The sequence below is a fragment of the Mustela putorius genome, unplaced genomic scaffold (assembly GCF_011764305.1).
Source record: "Mustela putorius furo isolate JIRA1106 unplaced genomic scaffold, ASM1176430v1.1 tig00003898_pilon_pilon_pilon, whole genome shotgun sequence".
NCBI lineage: Eukaryota > Metazoa > Chordata > Mammalia > Carnivora > Mustelidae > Mustela > Mustela putorius.
This window is the reverse complement of record NW_025422047.1, coordinates 16,434,184-16,458,932: the sequence shown is the minus strand read 5'-3', so window position 1 is coordinate 16,458,932 and position 24,749 is coordinate 16,434,184. Positions and strand designations below refer to the sequence as shown.

At 40.7% G+C, this 24,749-nt stretch overlaps 1 protein-coding gene across 2 annotated transcripts in view; it reads left to right on the top strand.

Annotated features, from left to right (window-relative positions):
- The first annotated feature begins 349 nt into the window (after positions 1-349).
- The window catches only part of USP50 (ubiquitin specific peptidase 50), a 35,392-nt gene continuing 10,992 nt past the window's right edge, over positions 350-24,749 (top strand). Inside the window, exons 1-6 of one of the 2 annotated variants that reach the window (XM_045067614.1) lie at positions 350-588; positions 2,331-2,520; positions 2,783-2,978; positions 5,347-5,556; positions 7,507-7,649; positions 11,045-11,177. In XM_045067614.1, coding sequence (XP_044923549.1) covers positions 2,435-2,520; positions 2,783-2,978; positions 5,347-5,556; positions 7,507-7,649; positions 11,045-11,177 — 768 coding nt within the window. In that variant the 5' untranslated portion in view covers positions 350-588; positions 2,331-2,434. Of the gene's footprint in view, positions 589-2,325; positions 2,521-2,782; positions 2,979-5,346; positions 5,557-7,506; positions 7,650-11,044; positions 11,178-24,749 lie in introns of both variants that reach the window. The other variant, XM_004755447.3, reaches the window with a different exon arrangement.

Here is a 24,749-nt window from a genome sequence, read left to right as displayed (position 1 = left end):
TTTCTCCAGTTTTTAAATTTTTTTTATTTGTTTGTTTATTTCTTTTTGAGAGAGAGAGCAGGAGGGGAGAGGGAGAGAGAGAACCACAAGCAGCCTTCACACTAGCACGGAGCCCAATGCAGAACTCGATCTCACAACCCTGAGATCATGACCTCAACCAGATGCTCAGCCAGCCGAGCCACTCAGGTGCCCCTTCAGGTCTGAAGCCAAGAGCTGGACGCTAACCAGCTGAACCACCCAGGCACCCCTATATCTAATACTTTTAAAGTTTTTAAGCATCTGAGTCATGGTATCTCATGGCAACATGCTAGAATCTTGAGGGTGAATGGAAATTATTATGATGCGTAGGAAATCCAACTTAGAAGGTACCAGAGTACAGAGAGAAATCAGTCTGCAGCTCCTGCAAGGGGAGAGAAACACATACATTGTTGATTACAAACAAAAAGAGCCAAAGTAACAAGTTTGGAGAAATGAAGTTAAAAGGATTCGATGCAGCACCTGAGTAGAAGTGAAAGTTCACCGTGGTCTCACTACAATGACCTCACGGCGGCCCCTCCCTGCAGATGACTTCAGCATCTACTATGTCCTGTGAGCCACTCTCTACTATAGCTTTCTCAAGACCTCGGGGGGTGTGGGGCAGCACAAAATGCCATGTCGAAGGAGTCAGGGGGTACATGCTGCATTTGGGAGGGTTCCCTCAGGTTTGACCCCATGGAGCTCCCCCAAGAGGAAGGGAAGATGCTCTTTGATATTTAGGCAATAGACACCCCTAACAAGGGACCGTGCAGGACCTCTGAAGACGTCAGAAAATAAACATGAAAATGACCATGTGGTAATAGCGGACATGTTTCAAACTGGCAGAATTGTAAATAAAGATGCTGAGGTGAGGTAACAGTCTCATGGAGACCCAGTTTTAGATCCTGCACATGGGAAGAAAAGTCATAAAGGATGCCAGGCTGCCTTGAGCAATAGCTAAAGGACAAAAGGAAGCTGTGTGTGGACAGAGGAGCCCCCCCCACCCCCCCGGAGCCTCTGGCGTTCTCTCTGCACAGGACTGGCCCCTGCAAAGAACTCTCTAACTCCATAGCTTCCTGTTGAGGACATCCTACATCAGTCACTTGGTCAAAAATGGGTTTAGGTTTCTGTTTATTAACTATGTAATCTGCACCTTCTTCATAGATGTATTTATGCTCTTAGAATGTGCATATGCTCTCAATATGTATATATGCCATATATATGTATGTGTACACACGCACACACGCACACACACACACACTGTTAATGTACGATACATAAATCCAAGTAACTCGATAGGTAGGTAGGTAGGTGGATATTCCTTCTCTCCACATACCATCACACATAATATATATATTCTAGGCAAATGACTAAATTATTTAAATGTGGTATCTGCTCTGTAAAACAGGATTTATTTTTTTTAAAGATTTTATTTATTTATTTGACAGAGAGAAATCACAAGTAGATGGAGAGGCAAGCAGAGAGAGAGAGAGGGAAGCAGGCTCCCTGCTGAGCAGAGAGCCCGATGCGGGACTCGATCCCAGGACGCTGAGATCATGACCTGAGCTGAAGGCAGCGGTTCAACCCACTGAGCCACCCAGGCGCCCCTGTAAAACAGGATTTAAAAACAAATATACACACCCCATAAAATTGTGGAAAGAATTAAATGGGAAAATGCAAAATCCATCCATAATAGCTCTTGTTATTATTAACTACTATCTATTGCTATTATTGTTACTACTAATAATAATTAAATTACTTGCCCAGAAAAAAAAAAAAGAAGTACTTTGGTATTGATTTATTTAAGATTTATTTATTTATTTTAGAGCGAGACAGAGCGTGTGGGTGAGCAGGGGGAGGGACCGAGGGGGAGGGATAAGCAGGGTCCCTGCTGAGTGCAGAGCCCCACAGGGGGCTCAATCTCACAACCCTGAGACAATGACCTGAATTGCAATCAAGATGACTGAGCCACCCAGGTGCCCCAATACTTTAGTATTTAGAGGGAAATTCTGCATTTTTAGCCAAGCAATTCTAGGTCTCTGAAAGGCCACTGTTTTCTGTCCTCTGGCTGTGGTTTCAGGAAGAGATTTTTACTTCTGCTGCTTCAGCCGCTGGCACTGTTCAGAGTTCCAGAATAAGTGATGGGATTTTAGACTCGGGTTCGACATTCTGTCCCTGGTCAGGAATGTCTTCAGCAGAAGTCTCGCTGAGAACTATAGGAGGCATGGGCTTGAGAGGTCCTTTCGATCATGGGTACATATTTTGGTCCTTCAAGATGCTTTCCTTTCCTCCCACATGGCGCCCACACAGCGCAGAGTGCACAGATCATTATGATAACTGCCCTGTGAACGAGGCCGAAGAGAACCAGCCCCATTTCCAGGGAGTGACCGGCCTGCGGAACTTGGGCAACACGTGCTACATGAACACCATCTTACAGTGTCTTGGCAGCATTTCGCCGCTGGTGGAATACTTTCTCTCGGGAAAGTACATTACTGCTCTTCAAAAGTAAGACCATTTGTGTTCCCTGCCACCCAGCCCCCACTCCCTGCTCCCCCAAGGTGAAGTTAGAGAGGGAGACCTCTGAAACCCGTACTTAGGGCTAACCAAGAGCCCCAGAGACCCCTGAAGACCATTGCTGGGGTGAGTAATGACGTGAGAAATTCAACTAAGAAAGGAATTCTTTTTTGGTCTGATGCCGCATGCTTGAGTTTTTAGGTGCCTTCCTGTCATTGAATCAGCTGGAAACATTTTCTGTCCCTCTTCCAAGGGAGTGCAGTGAGGTTGCCACCGCTTTTGCCTATGTGATGACAGACATGTGGCTTGGAGACTCAGAATGTGTCTCACCAGAAATATTTCGGTCAGCTCTTGGCAACCTCTACCCAGCATTTATGAAGAAGACACAGCAAGATGCTCAGGAATTCTTGATTTATGTCTTGAATGAACTTCATGAAGCCCTGAAAAAGGTATGTAGAATTAATGGCCTTTGAAATAAGAGGGACCCTTCAGCTCTGTCAGCAACTTTCGTTTTTTTGTTCTTTCATCTGTCCTGTCAACATGTCCTGCCCCCTCTCTGCCAAGCACAGGTCCTGGAGTACTGCAGGGCACATTCAAGTTGTATTTGAATTGGTCTGTGTTTACCAAATAATCATCCGAATCACCTGGGAAGAGTTTTACGACACACATCCTAAGCCCCTCACTCAGTGTTACTGAATTAGAATGTCTTGGGCTGTCCCTTGGGAAAGCTCACATGGTGTTTCAAGTAATCATCAGGTGTGGGAACCACCAATCTGTTCCCTTTGCAAATAACATCTGCACAGACTAGTTTTTTTTGAAGTGAAAATCTCATTTTTAAAAAATATATTCTTCGTGAGATATACAGAGCTTTACAATATACAACATGCAATATAACATACAGAGCTTTACAATACATGTTCTTTAAGTACAAACCCAAGAAAATATGAAGCTGGGTATCAAAGGAGACACCCAAACTGCAAAGTTTCATCTTCATGCCAAACATTCCAAATTGGAGTTCTTCACCGATCAGCATGTATCACTATTTAATAAAACATGAGCTGGCCAGTTACGAAGGGTTTTACTCTTCTTCGTAAGACTCATTGTCTTCAGCCTTGATCTGAGTCACATACCCTCCAAAGATAGGTCCTTGGTTTTATGCAGTGTCCTTGTGCTGATGTTAGCTTACCTCATACTTCCCATCCAGGAAATGCTTTGGCAAAAGATCACAAACGATAACCATTAATCATTCTCATCTGCAATCCTCAGTTCCATTTTTCATTTTTACTGCTACTAAGATACTCACAGTAGCACTTTTTTCTTTTTTTTTTTTTTTTAGCCAAAGGGTAGGGCGGTGGTCAGCAAAAACACGTAGGTCCTCATCTGCAGCCAATAAATAAATAGCATTCTCACTCCCAAGACCAGAGCTGGAATTAGGGGCATCAGAAGACCATCAGGTGGAAGACCTCGGCAGCAGAGCCTGATGAAAGCAGCAAGGGGGTGGGGGGGTGGGAACAGTGTGCATGGCTCAAAGCAGAGCTGGCTGTGGGCTAACGTGTCTTCCAAATGGACCTTCTAGTGAGGCCGTTCAGACACTGAGAAGTCAGGCTACGCTCCCGGGAATGGTACCCTTCAATGTGAGTGAAGTTCAAATCAGTCCGCAAGGCTAACTTGGGCTGCCTTAAGAATTTAAGATTTGCTCTTTTAAAAAAGTGTTTTCTAACAATAAAAGTAAAAGAGGGCCAATCTGAAGGGGCTGGAAGGAGGACAGTTTCCTCCATTTCACTCCTCCACCAGTCTGCATGACCGAAAGCTAGCTCAGAACCCTACTCAGCCTCTTCCCAGGAAGAACTGCCTCTAGGAGCCTGCACCACGTTATCACAGGCTGGAGTCTTCTGGGGCTCAGACATGTGTTTTCACAGGTTAGCATGTCATCATCCTCCGCTTCGCTGAAGGAGGAAAATAATTGAATTATCAGAAATCAAACCTAATAGATACCTTTATAAAAGGTTTTATGTATTTATTTGACAGGCACAGAAGAGAGGGAATACAAGCAGGGGGACTGGGAGAGGGAGAAGCAAGTTTCCTGCCGAGCAGGGAGCCCGATGCGGGGCTCAATCCCAGAACCCTGGGACCATGACCTGAGCTGAAGGTAGATGCTTAACGACTGAGCCAGCCAGGTGCCCCCATTATATACCTTTTTTTTTTTTTTTAGATTTTATTTATTTGCTTAACAGACAGAGATCACAAGTAGGCAGAGAGGCAGGCAGAGGGAGAGAGGAGGAAGCAGGCTCCCCAAGGAGCAGAGAGCCCGATGTGGGGCTCGATCCCAGGACCCTGGGATCATGACCTGAGCTGAAGGCAGAGGCATTAACCCACTGAGCCACCAAGGCACCCCAATATATACCTTTTTAAGAAAGATTTATTTAGAGAGACAGCATTGTGGGGGGAGGGGCAGAGAGAGAATCTGAAGCCGACTGATTCAGACTCCCCGCTGAGTGTGGATTTTTTTTTTTTTTCCCCATGCAGAGCCCACTGTGGAACCCCACTGGGGCTCCACACAGGGCTGGATCTCACAACCCTGAGATCGTGACCTGAACTGAAAGCTGGAGTCGTAGGCTTACCCTACTGAGCCACCCAGGCGCCCCACCTAACATGTATCCTTAAGAGGATCTGACTCTATGTATCGTCTAAATCCAAAACTAACTGGTTTCTGGTAGCAATGTATCATCCTGATAGAAAAAAATGTCAAGTCATTCCATCAAAAGATTTTTTTGATAACCAAGAGTTGATCCGGGGCTAATTTGTTCCTTGATTCAGTACCATCGGAGAAGATCATCCGAGAAAGGGTCTATTCCAAGGTGCTGCAGGAAGGTTATTACCAGTGAGTCCTCCATCATCACACAGCTGTTTGAAGGGCAGCTCAACTACAGCTTCATGTGTTTGAAGTGTGAGAGCTGCACCTTCAAGAATGAAGTCTTCACCGTCCTCTCTCTCCCCATTCCATCTGAATACGAGTGCTCTCTTCAGGTAGGGAGTGATTCTTGCTCCTGGATGCTCCCTCTCAGGGCTGTTCCCCACACTGTGTTATGAGGATGCTGCTTTGTCACTTAAAGCAAATTGGAAGCCCATGAGGACAACATTTATAGCCGAAAGTGACTGTGAATTTGGTTGTAATCCTTTTTTTTCGCAAGTTTTTAAAATTAACATGTATTATTTGCCCTGGGGGTACAGGTCTGTGATTCGTCAGTCTTACACAATACACAGTGCTCACCACAACACATACCCTCCCCAATGTCCGTCACCCAGCCACCCCATCCCGCCCAGGCCCCTTCCCCTCTAGCAACCCTCAGTTTGTTTCCTGAGATTAAGAGTCTCTTATGGTTCGTCTCCCTCTCTGGTTTCATCTTGTTTCATTTTTCCCTCCCTTCCCCCACGATCCTCTGTTTTGTTTCTCAAATTCCTCCTATCAGTGAGATTATATGACAATTGTCTTTCTCTAACTGACTTAGCAATAACACCCTCTAGTTCCACCCACATTATTGCAAATATCTTGATTTCATATTTTGATGGCTGAATATAATTCCATTGTGTGTGTATATGTGTGTGTGTGTATTTATCACATCATCTTTATCCATTCATCTGTTGATGGACATCTAGGTTCTTTCCATAGTTTGGCTATTGTGGACATTGCTGCTATCAACATGTGGGTGCACATGACCCTTTGGATCACTACATTTGTATCTTTGGGGTAAATACCCAGTAAATTTGTATCTTTGCTGGGTCCTAGGGTAGCTGTATTTTCAACTTTTTTTTTTTTTAGATTTTATTTATTTATTTGACAGAGAGAAATCACAAGTAGATGGAGAGGCAAGCAGAGAGAGAGAGGGAGGAGGAAGCAGGCCCCCCGCTGAGCAGAGAGCCCAATGCGGGACTCGATCCCAGGACCCTGAGATCATGACCTGAGCCGAAGGGAGCGGCTTAACCCACTGAGCCACCCAGGAGTCCTGTATTTTCAACTTTTTGAGGAACCTCCATATTGTTTTCCAGAGTGGCTGCACCAGCTTGCATTCCCAGAATTCGGTGGTATTTCTAAATGTACTCATTAATACAGCCTCACTGTAAAAGTGAAATGACAGGTGGGCTTTATTCAGTCTACTGAGATGGCTTGGTGCATATAGGGAATTTACCTCTTGAATTTTATTCACCGTCATACCTAAGATTAATCTGTAAATCGGAGTGGTTGTGGAAGGCAGAGAGCAGTAAGTTTCCCTGCAGAATAATACCCATTTGATTCTTCTACCTCAATTATGAAAGCACATCTGCGAAAAGTTTTCACATACCAGAATTGGAGAACAGAATCCTACTACTTATTTAGAAGTGGGCGTTGTTCTCAGAATAAATTGTTAAAGATGACTGGAAACAAATTCCCAAGAGACTAACATGTATACTGAACACATGATCTGTGCTCATCGTCCTTGTGAGGTTAGTGGCTGGCAGAGCTGGGGGTCTGGCTACACTCAGGGTGGCTCCCATGCGCACAGGATCAAATTCTGTCCGTTCCACTGTCTTTATTACGGGCCACCCCCCAAAACACTGCATATGGTCATTTTTCAGTCTCTGGATCGCTTCTGTGATGAGACGCATAACATAAAACAGCTGCCTGACTTGGTTAGTGGAAACTGCACCGTCAATATTATTCTGAAATAAACCAGAAAGATTATAATGCTGACCCAGAGATTGGAAGTGAGATGGGCACTTGGATCCATTTCAGTAACTGAGGGAGAAAGAAGCCCCTCCTTCATCAGGTAGACTTTACAGCTGTGCAGGCTGCCGCTTGTGACGCTGGGACCTCCTGGGTATGTTGACTTTGAGGAAAGCGCTGAGGATCACTTTTCCACAGCTGTTACAAAGTTGTAAACAGAGAACCCTAGCTGTCCTTGATCCAATGTAGTCACCAAATTTGTTTTTCCTCCACAGGACTGTCTCCAGTGTTTTTTTCAGCAAGACACACTGGCCTGGAATAACCAAATTCACTGTTCCTTCTGTGAAACCAAGCAAGAAACAGCTGTAAGAGCCAGTATCTCCAAGGCACCAAAAATAATTATCTTTCACTTAAAAAGGTATGGATTTTGGCATTTTGTGAGATTTTTTTAAGCCTTTATCAAAATATCACATATCATGCAGTTCACCCATTTAAAGTGTATAATTCAGGGGAGCCTGGGTGGTTCAGCCGGTTAAGTGTCCGACTGTTGGTTTTGGCTCAGGCTGTGATCTCAGGATCATGAGATCGAGCCCTGTGTTAGGCTCTGAGTGCTTGTGTTAGGCTCTGAGTGCTTGAGATGCTCTCTCCCTCTGCCCCTACTGCTTGTTCATGCTCTCTCTCTCTCAAATAAACAAAAATAAAAAGTGTATAATTCAGTGGCATTCAGTTTATTACACTAATTTTTAAAAATCTGTGATAAAATGTATGTAACATAAAATCTGCCATTTTAACGTTTTTTATTGAACTCGAACAGTGTTATATTAGTTTCAGGTGTACAATAGTGATTCAGCAATTCTATACTTTACTCAGTGCCCAGCACGATAAGTGTGCTCCTAATCCCCCTCACCTGTTTCACCAATCCCCCTCCCTTCCCCTCCTCTGGTAACCATTAGTTTTGTATTTGAATCTGTTTTTGTGGGTGTATGTGTTCGTCCTTTGTTCATTTGTTTTGTATCTTAAATTCCACACAGGGTATTTGTCTTTCTCTGACTGATTTTACTCAGATTTACACCCTTTAGATCCATCGTGTTGCAAATGACAAAATTTCATTCTTTTTTATGGTTGGGTAATATTCCACTGTATATATACACCACATTGTCTTTAGTCGTTCATCTATTCATAGACACTTACGTTGCTTCCATATCTTGGCTACTGTAAATAATGCTGCAATAAATATAGGGGTACGTATATCTTTTCGAATTAGTGTTTTTGTTTTCTTTGAGTAAATACCCAGTAGTGGAATTACTGGTTCATATGGTAATTCTATTTTTAATTTTTTGAGGAAACTTCATACAGTTTTCCCCAGTGACTGCTCTAGTTTGCATTCCCACCAATGGTGCATGAGGGTTTTTCTCCGCATCTTCACCAATACTTGTTATTTCTTATCTTTTTAAATTTTAACCATTCTGACAGGTGGGAGGTGATACCTTACTGTGGTTTTGATTTGCATTTCCTTGATGAGTGATGCTGAGCATCTTTTCATGTGTCTGTTGGCCATCTGGATGTCTTCTTTGGAGAAATGTTTATTCAGATCCTCTGCCCTTTTCAAATTGGGTTTTGTTTTGTTTTGTTTCTTTTTAAGTAAACTGTACCCTGAGACCAAGAGTCCCACGCTTTACTGACTGAGCCAGCCAGGGCCCTGGGATTATTTGTTTTTTTGGATGAGTTGTGTAAGTTCTTTTTTGGTAGTAAGAAGTCTAACGTGAGTCTCACAAGGCTAAACTCAAAGTGTCTGTAGGGCTGCATTCCTTTCTAGAAGTTCTAGAGAACAATCTGATGCCTTCCCTTTCCAGCCAGAGACTGCCCAAGTTCTTTGTGTTGTGACCCTTTCCTGCCATTTTCAAGCCTGCAGCCATTTTAAGTGTATAATTCATTGGCATTCATCACATTCACAATATTGTGCAAAAATTACCCCTGCTTCCAAAACTTTTTCATTTTTGTAGCAAGAATCCATCTGGGGGGATGTTCTGTATTTGTCACCACATTATATCAGGAGGCACATTGTAAAAGTTTGTCTCACTATTGGTGATGTTAAGTTTGACCCTGAGTTAAGGTAGTGACTCTAAGATCCCATCATTCAGAAAAGTCTAGTTTCCCCTCTGTAATCAGTGTGACTCTGGACTCTTGGATATTTTTAAACTTAATGGGCTTAATATCCAATACTATCATCATTCTTAATGTTTAAGTTGTTCAAAACTGGCCTGTGGGAGCTCCTTCAAGTCTGTTCCTCTGAGCCCATCAGTTAGTATATGTTTATTAAAGTATAATTGCAAGTATAAAATGTATCCTTCTTAGGCATACAGTTCTGTGAACTGTAACAAATCCATGCAGTCCTGTAACTATCAGAGCCAACATACAGACTATGTCCATCACCCCAAAAAGTTTCTCATGTTTTTTCATAATCCACCCTTTCTCCCACCGTCAGCCCCTGGAAAAGTCTGATCTGTTTCCATCTCTATAGTTTTACCTTTTCCAGAATGCCCTATGTTATACCATATGTTTGTGTGGTTTACTTCTCTCTCTCTCTCTTTTTTTGATTTAAACTTCTTTCACTTACCATAGTGTTTCTGAGATTAATTCATTAATGGCAGAAGTTAGTGGTTCTTTCTTTTTATTGCTGTGTAGAATTCCCTTTTGTGAATGTACCACACTTCTTTTTTTTTTTTTTTTAAATTCAGTAGTCTTCACGCCCAGTGTGGGGCTTGAACTCATGACCCTGACATCAGGAGTCACATGCTGTACCAACTAAGCCAGCCAGGCACCCCTTATATCATAATTGTTTATCCGTTCATCAGTTGATGAACATTTGGGTTGATTCCAACTTGTGGATGGTATGAACACAGCTGCGGTAAACGTTAGCATATAGGTTTTTATGTGGGTATAAGTCTTCATTTCTTTTACTGTGATGCATAGGCATGGGATTGCTGGGTCAGATGGTATTCCCTTAGTTTTTGCAAACAAGTTTTCTTGCTTTTTGGCATGAGACTGTCTCAGGTTCACACACTAATTTCCCTGCACTAGACCTAAATCAGCCATTCAGTCATTTTTCCAAAAGAAACTTTGTTTACTTACTCCCTACTTATTTACTTATTTAGAGGGGGGAGGGGCAGAGGGAAAGAGAGAGAGACAGCGAGTGAGCATTTAGGTAGGTTCCATGTCCAGCTCAGGGTGCAGTGTGGGGCTCTACCCCCCAACCCTGAGATCATGAGCTGTGCCAACCCTGAGTTGGATGCTTAGCTGACTGAGCCAACCAAGTGCCACCGAAATTTATTTTTTAAAAAGCTCTAGGGAGTCTACTATGAGTTCATATTTGGGAGCTGTTGATCTATATAGCAAATGGAGAATGTGACAAGATTTTCAGAAAATTTTATCTTATTAAAGATATATTGAAACCTCAGAGCTGGGAAACAGGACACTGCTGAGATAACAACGTGTTAAAAACTGAGTCAGTCAATGTGATTCCTACTCCCTGATGCCAAGCCTGGCTTTGTCCCTGTCTTCTTTTGTGCTGGACTCTGCACCATCTCACCCCTGGACTCACAGCCCAGGCACAGTTTCATTTCAGGTGACACTGTGGAGTTGCCCATTATTAATACACATAGAAAAGAAAGAAATGTATGTACAGGTCTGTGCCAAATTAGCTTTCCAAGAAATTCCTTCTAACTGTAGTTGGAATTTACCAAGGTATGTAGACTTCATTTACAAATGATTTACAAACTTACTTTATATTTTGCACATTTATTCTCTCTCCAGATTTGACATTCTGGGCACAATGAAAAGGAAACTGAGAACAGACATTCATTACCCACTCACTAACTTGGACCTTACCCCTTACATTTGTCCAGTTTTTCGGAAACACCCGAAATATAACCTCTGTGCAGTGGTGGTAAGTAAAATACTATTTAAAACAGCATAAATTTAAAGAAAACTGAAGCATTATCTACTTGAACATCCACTCTCACCTTTCCCTTGCTTCTCCTATATTCTCTTTTTCAAAGCAAAATATATAGCCTGGAACTTTCTGTGTTGACTTCAAACAGTAGAATAACGAAAGAATAAAATGTTCTGTCCACAGCTTTGTTACTTTCCCTCCACTCACTGGCTATTTCAGATCGGAGGCATTTGCAAGTTGGGCTGTGGGGGCAGCAGAAGTTAGTATGGATAGCTTTGTGTTGAATATTCGTGAGCCATTCTATGGCTAAAGTCCCCTGACACTCCACGCAGAATAGTCCCAGAGTCACTGCCTGTGTGCTTCCAGTCCTAAGGAAACTCTGGCTGGGTTGGGGAGGGGGTCCCCTTTGGCTCTAAGTCAACCATCACTATTGAGGATTCCCTGAAGGAAAGAAAACATGGAGTATAATTCAGACCAAATCACCCAAGAACTTCCCACAACATCAAACAGCCCCAGGCACCAAGCCATTCTCCAGGTTTCTGTTCGGGATCACAGTGTTAAGAGTCTTTAGAACCTGGAGGTCCAGTGTGGTGCACAGCAGATGGTGCACAGAATGTTAGTCCTGCTCTTTAACCTCTTTCACATCTCAGAACCATAACTTCAACCTTTAAAAAATAATCCTTTTTTTTTTCTTTTTATTTCAAGCCTTGACATTCCCCCTCTTTCTCATTTATCCTGACCTCATAGGAGCTTTTCCTTCTCTCATTTCCCTCCTGGAGATCTAAAGTGATGTCCTCTTCTCTGTCATATCAAATATAGACTCTACTGTGGATTCCAAAAGGAGCTGCCCCCTTGTATTTCACTGTTTACATTTCTCATTACATGTTTCTTCTTTAAGAAAATCCAAGAGACAGAAAGTTGAATTTGTCAAAAAAAATGTAATTATCTACATCATGAGAAGATAGACATTTGTAAAAAGAGTCACCCCAAGCCTCCTATAAATTTGTGATCTTTCTAGTGTTTAAATCATTATTAACTGAGGGGCCAAAAATTGGTTTCCAAAGAGAAATAGATTTAGAATTTAGAATCAACTGCCAGATGATGATGGAAAATCAGCTGATAATCTTATTGGGGTCCCTTGTACACAACAAGCTGTTTTCTCATGCTGTTTTTAAGATTCTCTCCTTATCTTTCACTTTTGACCTTTAATTTAATTTAATAATTTAATTTTTTTTGAGGTGGGGAGGAACAGAGGGAGAGAGGGAGTAAGAGACTTTTTAAAAAAACTTATTTATTTGACAGAGAGATCACAAGTAGGCCGAGAGGCAGGCAGAGAGAGGGGGAAGCAGGCTCCCTGCTGAGCAGACAGCCCAAAGTGGGGCTAAAACCCAGGACCCTGAGATCATGACCTGAGCCGAACCTAGAACCTTAACCCACTGAGCCACCCAGGTGCCCAGGAATAAGAGAATCTTAAGCAGGCTCAATGTCCAGCACCAATATAGTACAGACTCAACGTGGGGCTCAGGACACTGAGATCATGACCTGAGCTGAAATCAAGAGTAGGACTTTTGACCAACTGAGCCATCTAGGTGTCCCCACTTTTGACATTTTAATTATAATGTGTGTTGGTATGGGTCTCTTTGGAAATCTCTGGACCTGGATTGTCTGTTTCTTTCCCTAAGTTAGAAAATTTTTCAGTCATTATTTCTTCAAATAAGTTTTCTTCCCCTTTCTCTCCCTCTTCCTTCTGGAACCCCCATCATGCGAATGTTAGTCTGTTCAGTGTTATGCCGTAAGTCCCTTAGCTCTCTTCATTTTAAAATTTCATTTATTTTTGTTGTTGTTGCTCTGACTGGGTGAATTCCACTGCCCTGTCTTTAAGTTAACTGACCCTTTTTTTCTGCCTCAGCTAGTCGCTGCTGAACCCCTCCTGTATTTTTCAGTTCAGTTACGGTGTTCTTCACCTCTATGACTTCTGTTTGCTACTTTCTTCTATTTTCTGTCTGTCGAAGTTCTCACTGTATTCATTCATTCAGTTCCTGAGTTTCGTGAGCATTTTTATGACCGATACTTTAAACTCTTAATAAGGTAAATTACTTACCCCTGTTTCATTAAGGTCTTTTTTGGGGTTATCTTGTTCTTCTAAGACATATTTCTCTTTTATTTTGCTTAATTTCCTGTGTTGGTTTCTGTACAACAGAAGCAACGGCCACCTCCTGTAGCCTTGAAGAAATGGCTGTATACAGCGCAGGAAACTTACTGTTCAACCATGCCCTAGCTTTTGTCTTTCAACTATTTGTGATTTATCCAAGCTGCCTATTTGATTTTTGATGGTTCCCAGTAGTTGACAGTGTTAAATGTCCCAAAGGGGAGGATCTTGGTCAGCAGCTAGATTTAGGCATACTGGAAGCCAGACCCTCGGACAGCAGCTTTTAAAGTATGACAGTACATACCTACAGTTCTGTGGGACCACATGCATAAAGGCTTGCTGGCCACCAGAGGCTGGACAATCTGGAGGTGTTCCAGAGTTGGCTGGACAATCTGGAGATGTTCCAACAGTTGGGGAAATCAGGGCCCCAGATGAATGTAGAAGCTCCCTCCTGAGAGACAGCAGTAAGTTGTAGCAAGGCAGAGGGAGAACACAAAGATGGCATCTACCAGCCCAGGACCTGGACGGCACCTCTGCTGGACCCTAGTTGTGTGCCAAACCTAAAGCCTTCTCCTCAGGCTTCATGAAGCCCCAGGAGAAGAAAATAGGCCTCTTTCACAGAAAGACTGGGTGTGTATCTCATTCTGCCATCTGTCTGTCCAGTGCCCTGGGGGCGATAGCCAGCCAGGAACTGTCTCTGATGGTTATAATCCTGTAGGACCCAGGAACACAAGCCGTCGTGCCCACCAGAGCCAGGTAGTTATAGAGAATCCCTTGGTTGGCATTCACAAAAACCAGGGCACCAGACAAGGGTTAAAGCTGCACTCTGGGAAACATCAGCACTCTGGAGCATGGAGAGGGGAGGGCAGGGAGGGGGTCTTGAAGATGGCTCTCGCTGGCCAGCAGGACTCTCCATGTGTGCTGCATTAGATGCCTGCCTTTCAGGCCAGGGCTTTGAAATTAGCAAATGAGCTGCATTCACGTAATGCTGCAATTGTCTGCCTCTTGCACCCTGGGACAAGCGAGTCTGAACCCTTTAAGAGCCGCGATAGCTCGCTATAGCCTTGTGGGTCTCATGGATGCAAGCGGTGCTGGGTTTTGGTGTGTTCCTGGGAGGAGGTGAGCCCAGGATTCTACCGTCGCTGTCTTGGGTGAGTATCCCTTTTTTCTTGTTTTTTTTTAAAGGGAATAATCAAGAATAATGCTTGCCGTGTTTTAGTAGCTGTACTTTGTCAGGTAATTGATATTCCCTTCTATTTTGATTTTGCTAACACTTTTTGTGCCTGTTTGTAAAGGGGGTGATTTTATTAAATCTGTGTCTCTACAACAACTGAGAAATGGCCCTCCTGAACCCTTTTTAATTCTGTTAATATGTTGAATTATATTTATAGATGTTCCAACTTATCTACCCTTTATTTTTGTTACTCTTGTGCTGCTGGGATAAATACTATTTGGTCATTATTATCTGAGATGTATTTTGCTTGATTTGGTTTACCACACTTTAAGATTTTTGCAATAGTCTCTCAAATGAGCTTTATCTCTGCTTTTCTTCCTTATACCCTTTGTCTAGAAACTTATCATAGCCTTATACACAAACTTCTATACGAAAGGAAGAAAAGCTCCTCTAACTCAGAAGGTTAGAGGAGCTTTTCTTCCTTTCGTATAGAAGTTTGTGTATAAGGCTATGATAAGTTTCTTTACGAATTGATAGAACTTACCTGTAAACGCCTCTGGGCATGCGTTCCCCTTTGAGGGGTGATTGTTAACTCCTGGTATAATTTCTTTAATGCTTGTAGGTCTATACAGGCTTTGTATTTTCTTCTTCCATCGGTTTGGTAAGTTATAATTTCCTGTGTATTTGTCCATTTCATCCGAGTGTTCAGTTTTCTGGCATAACTTTTTTTGGGTATTAAAAATTTTTTAAATTTGGGTGCGCCTGGGTGGCTCAGCAGGTTAAAGCCTCTGCCTTCGGCTCAGGTCATGATCCCAGGGTCTTGGGATCAAGCCCCACATCGGGCTCTCTGCTCGGCGAGGAGCCTGCTTCCTCCTCTCTCTCTCTGCCTGCCTCTCTGCCTACTTGTGATTTCTGTCTGTCAAATAAATAAAATAAAATCTTAAAAAAAATTTTTTTTTAATTTCTGCTGGATCTGTAGATATCTGTACTTCTTTCATTTCTAATTTTATGTACTTAATATTGTTTTGTATTTTTTCTTGATTAATCTTATGTCTATATTGTTGAAGCCTTTTCAAAGGACCAACTTTTGATTTTTGATCCTCCTTATTATATCTTTGTTTTCTGGTTCATTAATCTAATTTTATTATCTATTTCCACTTAGGTTCATTCTCTTTCTTACTGTTTTTAATTAGGAACTTAGTTCCTTAACATTCACTCTCTTCTTTCATATATAAGCCTTAAAACTCAAAAGTTTCTCTGGATAATACTTTCACTGCCTACCACATTTTAAATTCTCGAACCCTTGAATACAAAATAGAGAGGGTAATAATCATCCATTACCAGCATTATAGATGAGCTATCAATTCACCTGTAACACCTGGCCCGCTCTGCTCCCTGGACCATATTATCTTTGTATTACATATCTCTTATGCATTAGTTTTATTGTGTTAAAAGATTATGATCTGTATGAATCCAATTCTTTTACATCTGTTGAGGCTTGTGTTTGTCTGTTTATAGGAGCCAGCTTCCTTATGTCCTGGAAGTTAAATTTGTGTTATTCAAAGCTATCTCAACTGTTTTTTTGTTTGTTTGTTTGTTTGACTAATTGGTGGTTGAAAGAAATGTGTTGAAATCTTTATTCATTTTGTTAAGAACAATCATGAATGATGCTGTAGTTTTTAGTAGCTACACTTTATCAGGGTATGGATTTTTCCTTTTCTCTGGTTTTGCTAATAGTTTTGTGCATGTTTGTAAAGGCATTGAATTTTATTAAACTTTTTCCCCCAACAATTGAGATGCTTTGGTTTTCCTGAAATCTTTATAATCTGTTAATATGGTCAATTACATTTACAGATTTTCTAATTTTACTATATTTTCCTTGCTGGGATAAATACTATTTGGTCATTTTAAAATTTTTTATTTAAATTCAATTAATTAACACATAATGTATTATTACTTTCAGAGGTAGAGATCAATGATTCATCAGTCTTATATAATACCTATGCTCTTTACATCACGTACCACCTTAATGTCCGTCATCCAGTTACTCCAACCCCTCTACCTCAGCCCTCCAGCAACCTTCATTTTGTTTCCTATGATTAAGAGTTTTTTACGGTTTATCTCCCTCTCTGTTTTCATCTTGTTTTGTCTCTTTTTCTCTTCCCCTATATTCCTCTGTTTTGTTTCTTAAATTCCCCATATGAGTGAGATCATGTGATAATTGTCTTTCTCTAAGACTCATTTGCTTAGCCTGATACCCTCTAGTTCCATCCATTTTATTATAGCTATTTTGCAAATGGCAAAATTTCATTTTTTGATGTCAGAGTAGTATTCCATTGTGTATGTATATATACATATATATACACACCACATCTTCTTTATTCATTCATCTATCAGTGGACATCTGGGCTCTTCCCACAGTTAGCTATTGTGGACATTACTGCTATAAACATTGAGGTGCAGGTCCCCTTTCATTTAACTACATTTGTATCTTTGGGGTAAATCCCTGATAGTGCAATTGCTGGGTCATAGGGCAGTTCTATTTTCAACTTTTTGAGGACCCTCCATACTGTTTTCCAGAGTGGCTCCACCAGCTTGCATTCCCACCAACACTGTAGGAGGGTTCCCCTTTCTTTGCATCCTCGCCAACATCTGTTGTTTCCCAACTTGTTAATTTTAGTCATTCTGACTGGTGTGAGCTGGTATCTCTTTGTGCTTTTGATTTGTATTTCCATGATGCTGAGTGATGTTGAGCATTTTTTCATGTGTCTGTTGGCATCTGGATGTCTTCCTTGCAGAAATGTCTGTTCATGTCTTCTGCCCAATTCTTGATTGGATTATTCTTCAGGTGTTGAGTTTGGTAAGTTCTTCACGGATTTTTGGATACTAGCCCTTCATCTGATATGTCATTTGCAAATATCTTTTCCCATTGTGTTGGTTGTCTTTTGGTTTTGTTGACTATTGCCTTCACTATGCAAAAGCTTTTTATCTTGATGAAGTCCTAGTAGTTCATTTTAAATAAACTTTTTTTTTTAAGATTTATTTATTTGACACAGAGAGATCACAAGTAGGCAGAGAGGCAGGCAGAGAGAGAGAGGAGGAGGAAGCAGGTTCCTTGCTGAGCAGAGAGCCCCATGTGGGGCTTGATCCCAGGACCCTGGGATCATGACCCGAGCCGAAGCCACCCAGGTGCCCCCCTAGTAGTTCATTTAAAATCTTTGTATACTTACCTTTGGAGACGTGTCCAGCAAGAAGCCATTGCGGCCAAAGTCACAGAGCTTGCTGCCTGTGTTCTCCTCTAGGATTTTGGTGGATTCCTGTCTCACAATGAGGTCTTTCATCCATTTGAGTCTATTTTTGTGTGTAAGGAAATGGTATAGTTTTATTCTTCTGCCTGTGGCTGTCTAATTTTCCCAACACCGCTTGTTGAAGAGACTCTTTTTTCCATTAGATATTCTTTCCTGCTTTGTCAAAGATTAGTTGACCATAGAGTTGAGGATCCATTTCTGGGTTCTCTATTCTGTTCTATTGATTTAGGTGTCTGTTTTTGTGCCAGTAGCATACTGTCTTGATGATCAAAGCTTTCTAACGGAGCTTGAAGTCTGGAATTGTGAGGCCACCAATTTTGGTTTTCTTATTCAACATTCCTTTGGCTATTCATGGTCTTTTCTGGTTCCATACAAATTTTAGGATTATTTCTTTTAGTTCTGTGAAAGAAAGTTGGTATTTCGATAGGGGTTGCATTGAATGTATAGATTGTTCTAGGTAGCATAGAGATTCTAACAATATTTGTTCTTTCAATCCATCTTTCATCAGTGTTTTATAGTTTTCAAAGTACTGGTCTTTCACCCCTTTGGTTAAGTTTATTCCTAGGTATTTTATAGTTCTGGTGTAGTTGTAAATGGAATTGTTTTCTTTCTTTTTTTTTTAAGATTTTATTTATTTATTTGACAGACAGAGATCACAAGTAAGCAGGGAGGCAGGCAGAGAGAGGAGGAAGCAGGCTCCCTGCCAAGCAGAAAGCCCGATATGGGGCTCGATCCCAGGGCACTGATCATGACCTGATCCAAAGGCAGAGGCTTTAACCCACTGAGCCACCCAGGCACCCCTGGAATTGTTTTCTTAATTTCACTTTATTCTGCCTCATTATTAGTGTACAAGAATGCCGCAGATTTCTGGACATTGATGTTTATATCCTGCAACTTTACTGAAATCATTTATCAGTTCCAATAGTTTTTGAGTGGAGTCTTTAGGGTTTTCTACATGTCATCTGCAAATAGGATTTTACTTCTTCCTTACAAATTTGGATGACTTTTATTTCCTTATATTGTCTAATTTCTGTGGCTAGAACTTTCCTGTACTATGTTGAATAAAACTGAGAACCGACATTCTTGTCTTATTCCTGACCTTAGGAGGAAGCTCTCACGTTGTTCCCATTGGGTGGCTCAGATGGTTAAGCCTTTGCCTTTGGCTCAGGTCATGATCTCTGGGTCCTGGGATCAAGCCCCATGTTGAGCTCCCACCTCAGCGGGAAGTCTGCTTTTCCTTCTCCCTCTGCCTCTCCCCGTGTTTCTGTGCTCTCTCTCTCTCTCTAATGAATAAATAAAATCTTAAAAAAAAAAAAAAGGATGATTGTTAGCATCCAGTTATACAACATTTATTATGTGGCAAATATCGATTGCTTTATATATTTGAAAAATATGTTGTCTCTGGATTTTCACTTATGGCCTTTATTATGTTGAGATTATTGTTCCCTCTAAGCCTACTTTGCAGAGTGTTGTTATGAGTGAATAAGGTATTTGGTCAAATGCTTTTTCTGTATCTATTGGAGTGATCATATAGTTTTTATCATTTCTCTTATTGATGAAATGAATAACACTGATTGTTTTGCAAATTATGAATGACCTTGCATCCTAGTATTGAATCCACTTGTGGTATATGATTTTTTAAATGTGCTGTTTGATTTGGTTTGCTAATATTTTGTTGAGGATTTTTGGATCTATAGTCCTGAGAGATATTGGCCTATAGTTTTCTCTTATTGATTTTTTTTAAACTGATTTTAGGATCAGGACAATACTGGCCTCATAGAATGAATTTTAAAATTTCTTTCCTCTTAAATTTTTTGGAATAGTTTGAGAACAATGGCATTGGTTCTTCTTTACATGCTTGGTAGAATTCACCTCTGAAGCCATCTGGTCCTGGACTTTTGTTTTTGGGCAGTTTTTTGGTTACTGTTACAGTTTCATTGCTGGTCATTGATCTGTTCGAATTCTCCATTTCTTCTTGCTTTAGTTTTGGTAGGTTTTATCTTTCTAGATATTTATCCATTTTTCTATGCTGTCCAATTTGTTGGCATACAGCTTTTCATAATACTCTTACAATTGTTCTTATTTCTGTAGTGTTGTTCCTCCTTTTTGTTGGTAATTTTCTTTATTTGGGTTTTTTTTTTTTTTTTTTGTAAATGAGTCTTGCTAGAGATTTATTAAATATGTTCACTTTTCAAAGAATCAGCTCCTGGTTTTATTGACCTGTCTTATTGTTTCTTTTAGTTTATCATTTATTTTTGCTCTAATCTTTATTATTTCTTTCAGTCTTCTGTTTTGGGGTTGTGTTTGTTCTTCTTTTTTCTAGCTCCTTTAGGCATAAGGTTAGGTTTTGAGCTTTTTTTTTCCTTCTTGAGGTAGGCCTGTATTGCTATAAACTTCCCTCTTAGAACAGCTTTTGCTGCATCTCAAAGATTTTGGACCATTGTTTTTCATTTTCATTTAATTCCATGTAATTTTTAAAAAAGATTTTATTTATTTATTTGAAAGAGAGCACAGCAAGAGACACAGCAAGAGAGGGAACACAAGCAGGGACAGTGGGAGAGGGAGAAGCAGGTTTCCCGCTGAGAAGGAAGCCGGATGTGGTGCTTGATCCCAGGATTCTGGGATCACAACCTGAGCGGAAGGCAGACGCTTAATGACTGAGCCACCTAGGCGTCCCTCCATGTAACTTTTAATTTCTTCTTTGATTTCTTGGTTGACCCACTCATTGTTTAGTAACATGTTATTTAACCTCCAGGTATTTGTGCTCTTTCCTGATTCTTTCTTGTTGATTTCTAGTTTCATAGCGATGTGGTCAGAAAAGATGCATGATATGCTTTGATCTTCCTGAATTTGTCAAGACTTGTTTTGTGACCTAACATGTGATCTATTCTGGAGAATGTTCCTTCCCCATTTGAAAAGAATGTATAATCTGACATTTTAGGATGGAATATTTGAATATATATGGTGAATCCATCTGGTCCATTGTGTCATCAATCAAAGCCATTGTTTTCTTGTTGATTTTCTGTTTAGATAATTTGTCCATTGATGTAAGAGGGGTGTATAATAAGATACAATTATTATCAATTAGTTCCTCTAGTGTGTTGTTAACCATTTTATGTGTTCGGGTGATTCCATGTTGGGTGCATAAATATGTACAATTGTTACAGCCTCTTGTTGGATCATCCTCTTTATTATTATATAGTGATGTTCTTTGTCCCTGTTAGTCTTTGCTTTAAAGTCTATTTTGTCTGACATAGGTACTGCTACCCCAGATTTCTTTTGGCATCTATTGGCATGATAAATGTTTCTGCATCCCCTCAGTTTCAATCTGCAGATCTCTCTTGGTCTGAAATGAGTTTCTTGTAAGCAGCATATAGACGGGTCTAGTTTTTGTATATTTTGTTTTGTTTTGTTTTTTATCCATGCTGTCATCTTATGTCTTTTGGCTAGAGCATTCAGTCCTTTTACATTCAAAATAATTAGTGATAGATATGCATTTATTGCTATTTTGTTACTTGGTTTGTGGTTGTTTGTATAGATATTCTCTGATCCTTTCTTGACTCTTTAATGTTTTGTAGTCTTTCTTAGATATACTTGGATTCCTTTCTCTTTATTCTTTGCATATACAGCATTGTTTTTTAATTTATGGTTATCATTAGGTTTGCATATAACATCTTCTGCTAATAGCAGCCTATATTAAGTTGATGGTCACTTAAGTTTAATCCCGTTCTTTTCTTCACTGCCCCCACGTTTTAGGTATATGATGTCTTATTTTGCATCATTTTATTTTGAGTCCCCTGACTGATTTACAGAAATACTTAATTTTACTGCTTTTGTGTTTCTTACTTTTCATATTCTCACTGATGGTCCTTTTTTCCACTCAAAGTGTCCCCATTTAATATTCCTTGTAAGGCTGGTTTAGTGGTCCTGAAGTCCTTCAGTATTTGTCTGTGAAACTATTTATTTCTCCTCTTTTGAATGATAGCCTTGCTGGATAGAGTGTTCTTGGCTGTAGAATTTCCTTTTTTCAGCACTTAGCAGGCCAGAAGGGAGTGGCATCACATATTCAAAGTTCCTGCTGAAAAACCCTCTTACAGGGGTGCCTGGGTGGTTCAGGGGATTAAGCCTCTGCTTTTGGCTTGGGTAAGGATCTCAGGGTCTTGGAATCGAGCCTGTGTAGGGCTCCCTGCTCAGCAGGGAGCCTGCTCCCCCACCCACTGCCTGACTCTCTGCCTACTTGTGATCTCTCTCTCTGTGTCAAATAAATAAATAAAATCTTAAACAAAACCGAACTCTTTTATAGCCTTACGGGGTTTATCTTGTATAACTGTCTTCTTTTTCTTGCTTTTTTTTTTAAGATTTTATTTATTTATTTGACAGAGATCACAAGTAGGCAGAGAGGCAGGTAGAGAGGGGGAGAAGCGGGCTCCCTGCTGAGCAGAGAGTCCGATGCAGGGCTCGATTCTAGGACCCTGGGATCATGACCTGAGCTGAAGGCAGAGGCTTTAACCCACTGAGCCACCCAGGCACCCCTTTTTCTTGCTTCTTTATAAACATTTTTATCACTATTTTTTTTTTGCCATTTTAATTACCTTTTGTCTTGATGTGGACTTCCTTGTGTTGAATTTTGGTGGGAAATCCCTGTCCTCCCTAGATCTGGGTATTTGGGTCATTCCACAGATTAAGGAAGTTTTTAGTTATTTGTCAAATAATTTTTATGCCCCCTTACCTCTGTTTCTTCTGAGATCCCTATAATGTGGATGTTATTATACTTGATGGGAGTCACTGATTTACCTAGTACTACTCCCAATTTAAATAATTTTCTTTCTTCTCCTTTGCTCAGCTTTTTTACTTTCCATTATTCTGCCTTCCAGGTCATTGATTTGTTCCTTTGTTTCATCTAGCCTGCTATTTATGCCATCAAGTGTATTTTTAATTTCATTTTTTGCATTCTTCATTTCTGATTGGTCAGAAAATAAATCTTATAAATATTTTTTTAAAAGAACCAAAGTACAATGATTTTTTATTTTTAAATCTCCTTAATAACCAAAAATGTATTCAAGAATGTAAAACACAAATATGACATTAAACATTAGATGTTTTTACTTCATACCAACCCGACATTTAGTCTAGAAAATAAACAAAAACATGTTGAATGAAGTGTTACTAAAATGCTAACAAAATCATTTTATCATAAACCTAATACATGCACTTGAAGGTTCGACTGCTAGGAATTTTAAGATCGGGTTTTTAAAAAAATTTTTTTGTCACTTATTTATCCTTTTTGTTTTTTTCTTTTTAAAAAATTTTTAATTAATTTTTATTAACATATAATGTGCTATTTGCCTCAGGGATACAGGTCTGTGAATTGTCAGGCTTACACACTTTACCGCACTCACCATAGCACATACCCTCCCCCATGTCCATAACCCAACCACCCTCTCCAACCACCTCACCACCAGTAACCCTCACTGTTTTGTAAGATTAAGAATCTCTTATGATTTGTCTCCCTCCTGATTCCATTTTCTTTCATTTCTTCCTTCCCTAACCCCCCCAACCCCTACTCTGCCTCTCAAATTCCTTATATCAGGGAGATCATATGATAACTGTCTTTCTCCGATTGACTTATTTTGCTCAGTGGAATACCTTCTAGTTCCGTCCATGTTGTTGCAAATGGCAAGATTTCATTTCTTTTGATGGCTACATAGTATTCCATTGTGTACATATACCACATAATATCAGTTTAGTCATTAATAACAGTATATAATAAAGCACAGGAACACAGGCCCATAGATGTCATCCTTGCCCCTTCCCCTCAGAATCATGTCAGAATGAAGTTGACAGTTTTGCCAGGCTCTGAATCCCCAGTGACCCCTGTCCCTGGAAGCAAAGAGGATACTGTCCCTCAGCTCCATATAAGCCGTAATAAAACAAAGCCTAAGCTTTCTTACCTTCATAAAGGAAATGGCCAGTTTTTTGATAAATACAGAAACACTCTAGGAATTCACTTTATGAGTTTACTAAACACATTTTGCAAGAACCAACTACACAAAAGTTTCCTTTGAAATTTGGTCTGCAAATTCATGTAACAGGTTGGAAATTCAAAACCTATAAGAAAATGAGAAGTAGGGAATCCCTAATCCTAACCTGTTGCAATTATTAAAGAGATATACACACATACTAAAAAGTTTTGCTCACGGAACGCACAAACTAGAAAAGGGATATGCTTTTTGAGTAAAAACAAAGAACTAGCCGATATCCTTCTTTGTTTTTTATCTCTGTGTTAAGGGTCTCACGGATGCCCTCTACTCCAGTGAATTTCTTTGTGGTCATTACTTTAAATTCTCTATCAGGCATATCACTTGTATCCATTTCACTTTGGTCTCTTTCTGTGGTTTGATCCTGATCTTTCATTTGGGAGATACTTCTCTGTCCCTTCATTTTGTCTAACTCTCTGTGTCTATTTCTGTGTGTTTGGAAAGTCAGCTACATCTCTTGCTCTTAGTGGTAACAGTTCTATGAAGAAGAGGTCCTGCAGCACAGTGTCGGCAGTCTCCCAGCACCTGGTGCATCAGGGAGTATGTATGTTGTATGTGCTTTGCTGTTGAATCATGGCCCCTTTTTTCTTCAGTCCTGTTGTCAGCAGAGGCTGTCTTTGCCTGTTGTGGGTGGGCCCTGAGGTGTGTCTGCTTGCAAAAGGAGACCTCCCCCCATCGCTGCTGGAAGTGATGTCCCGTGAAACACGCAGTTCAGGAGGTGTGGGGTAACAGGTTTGCGACGGTCTTCTGCGGGGCCTGACCGACGTGAGTGGGTCTGGGAAAGGTAGATCCGCCCAAGTGTAAGGGGCTGGGGTTTGATGCAGGCATGCTAGGAGCATCGGTGCCATGCTCTGGCCTCCATGTGGCCTCTTTCCTGTCTTTAGTTGTGGAGTTTGT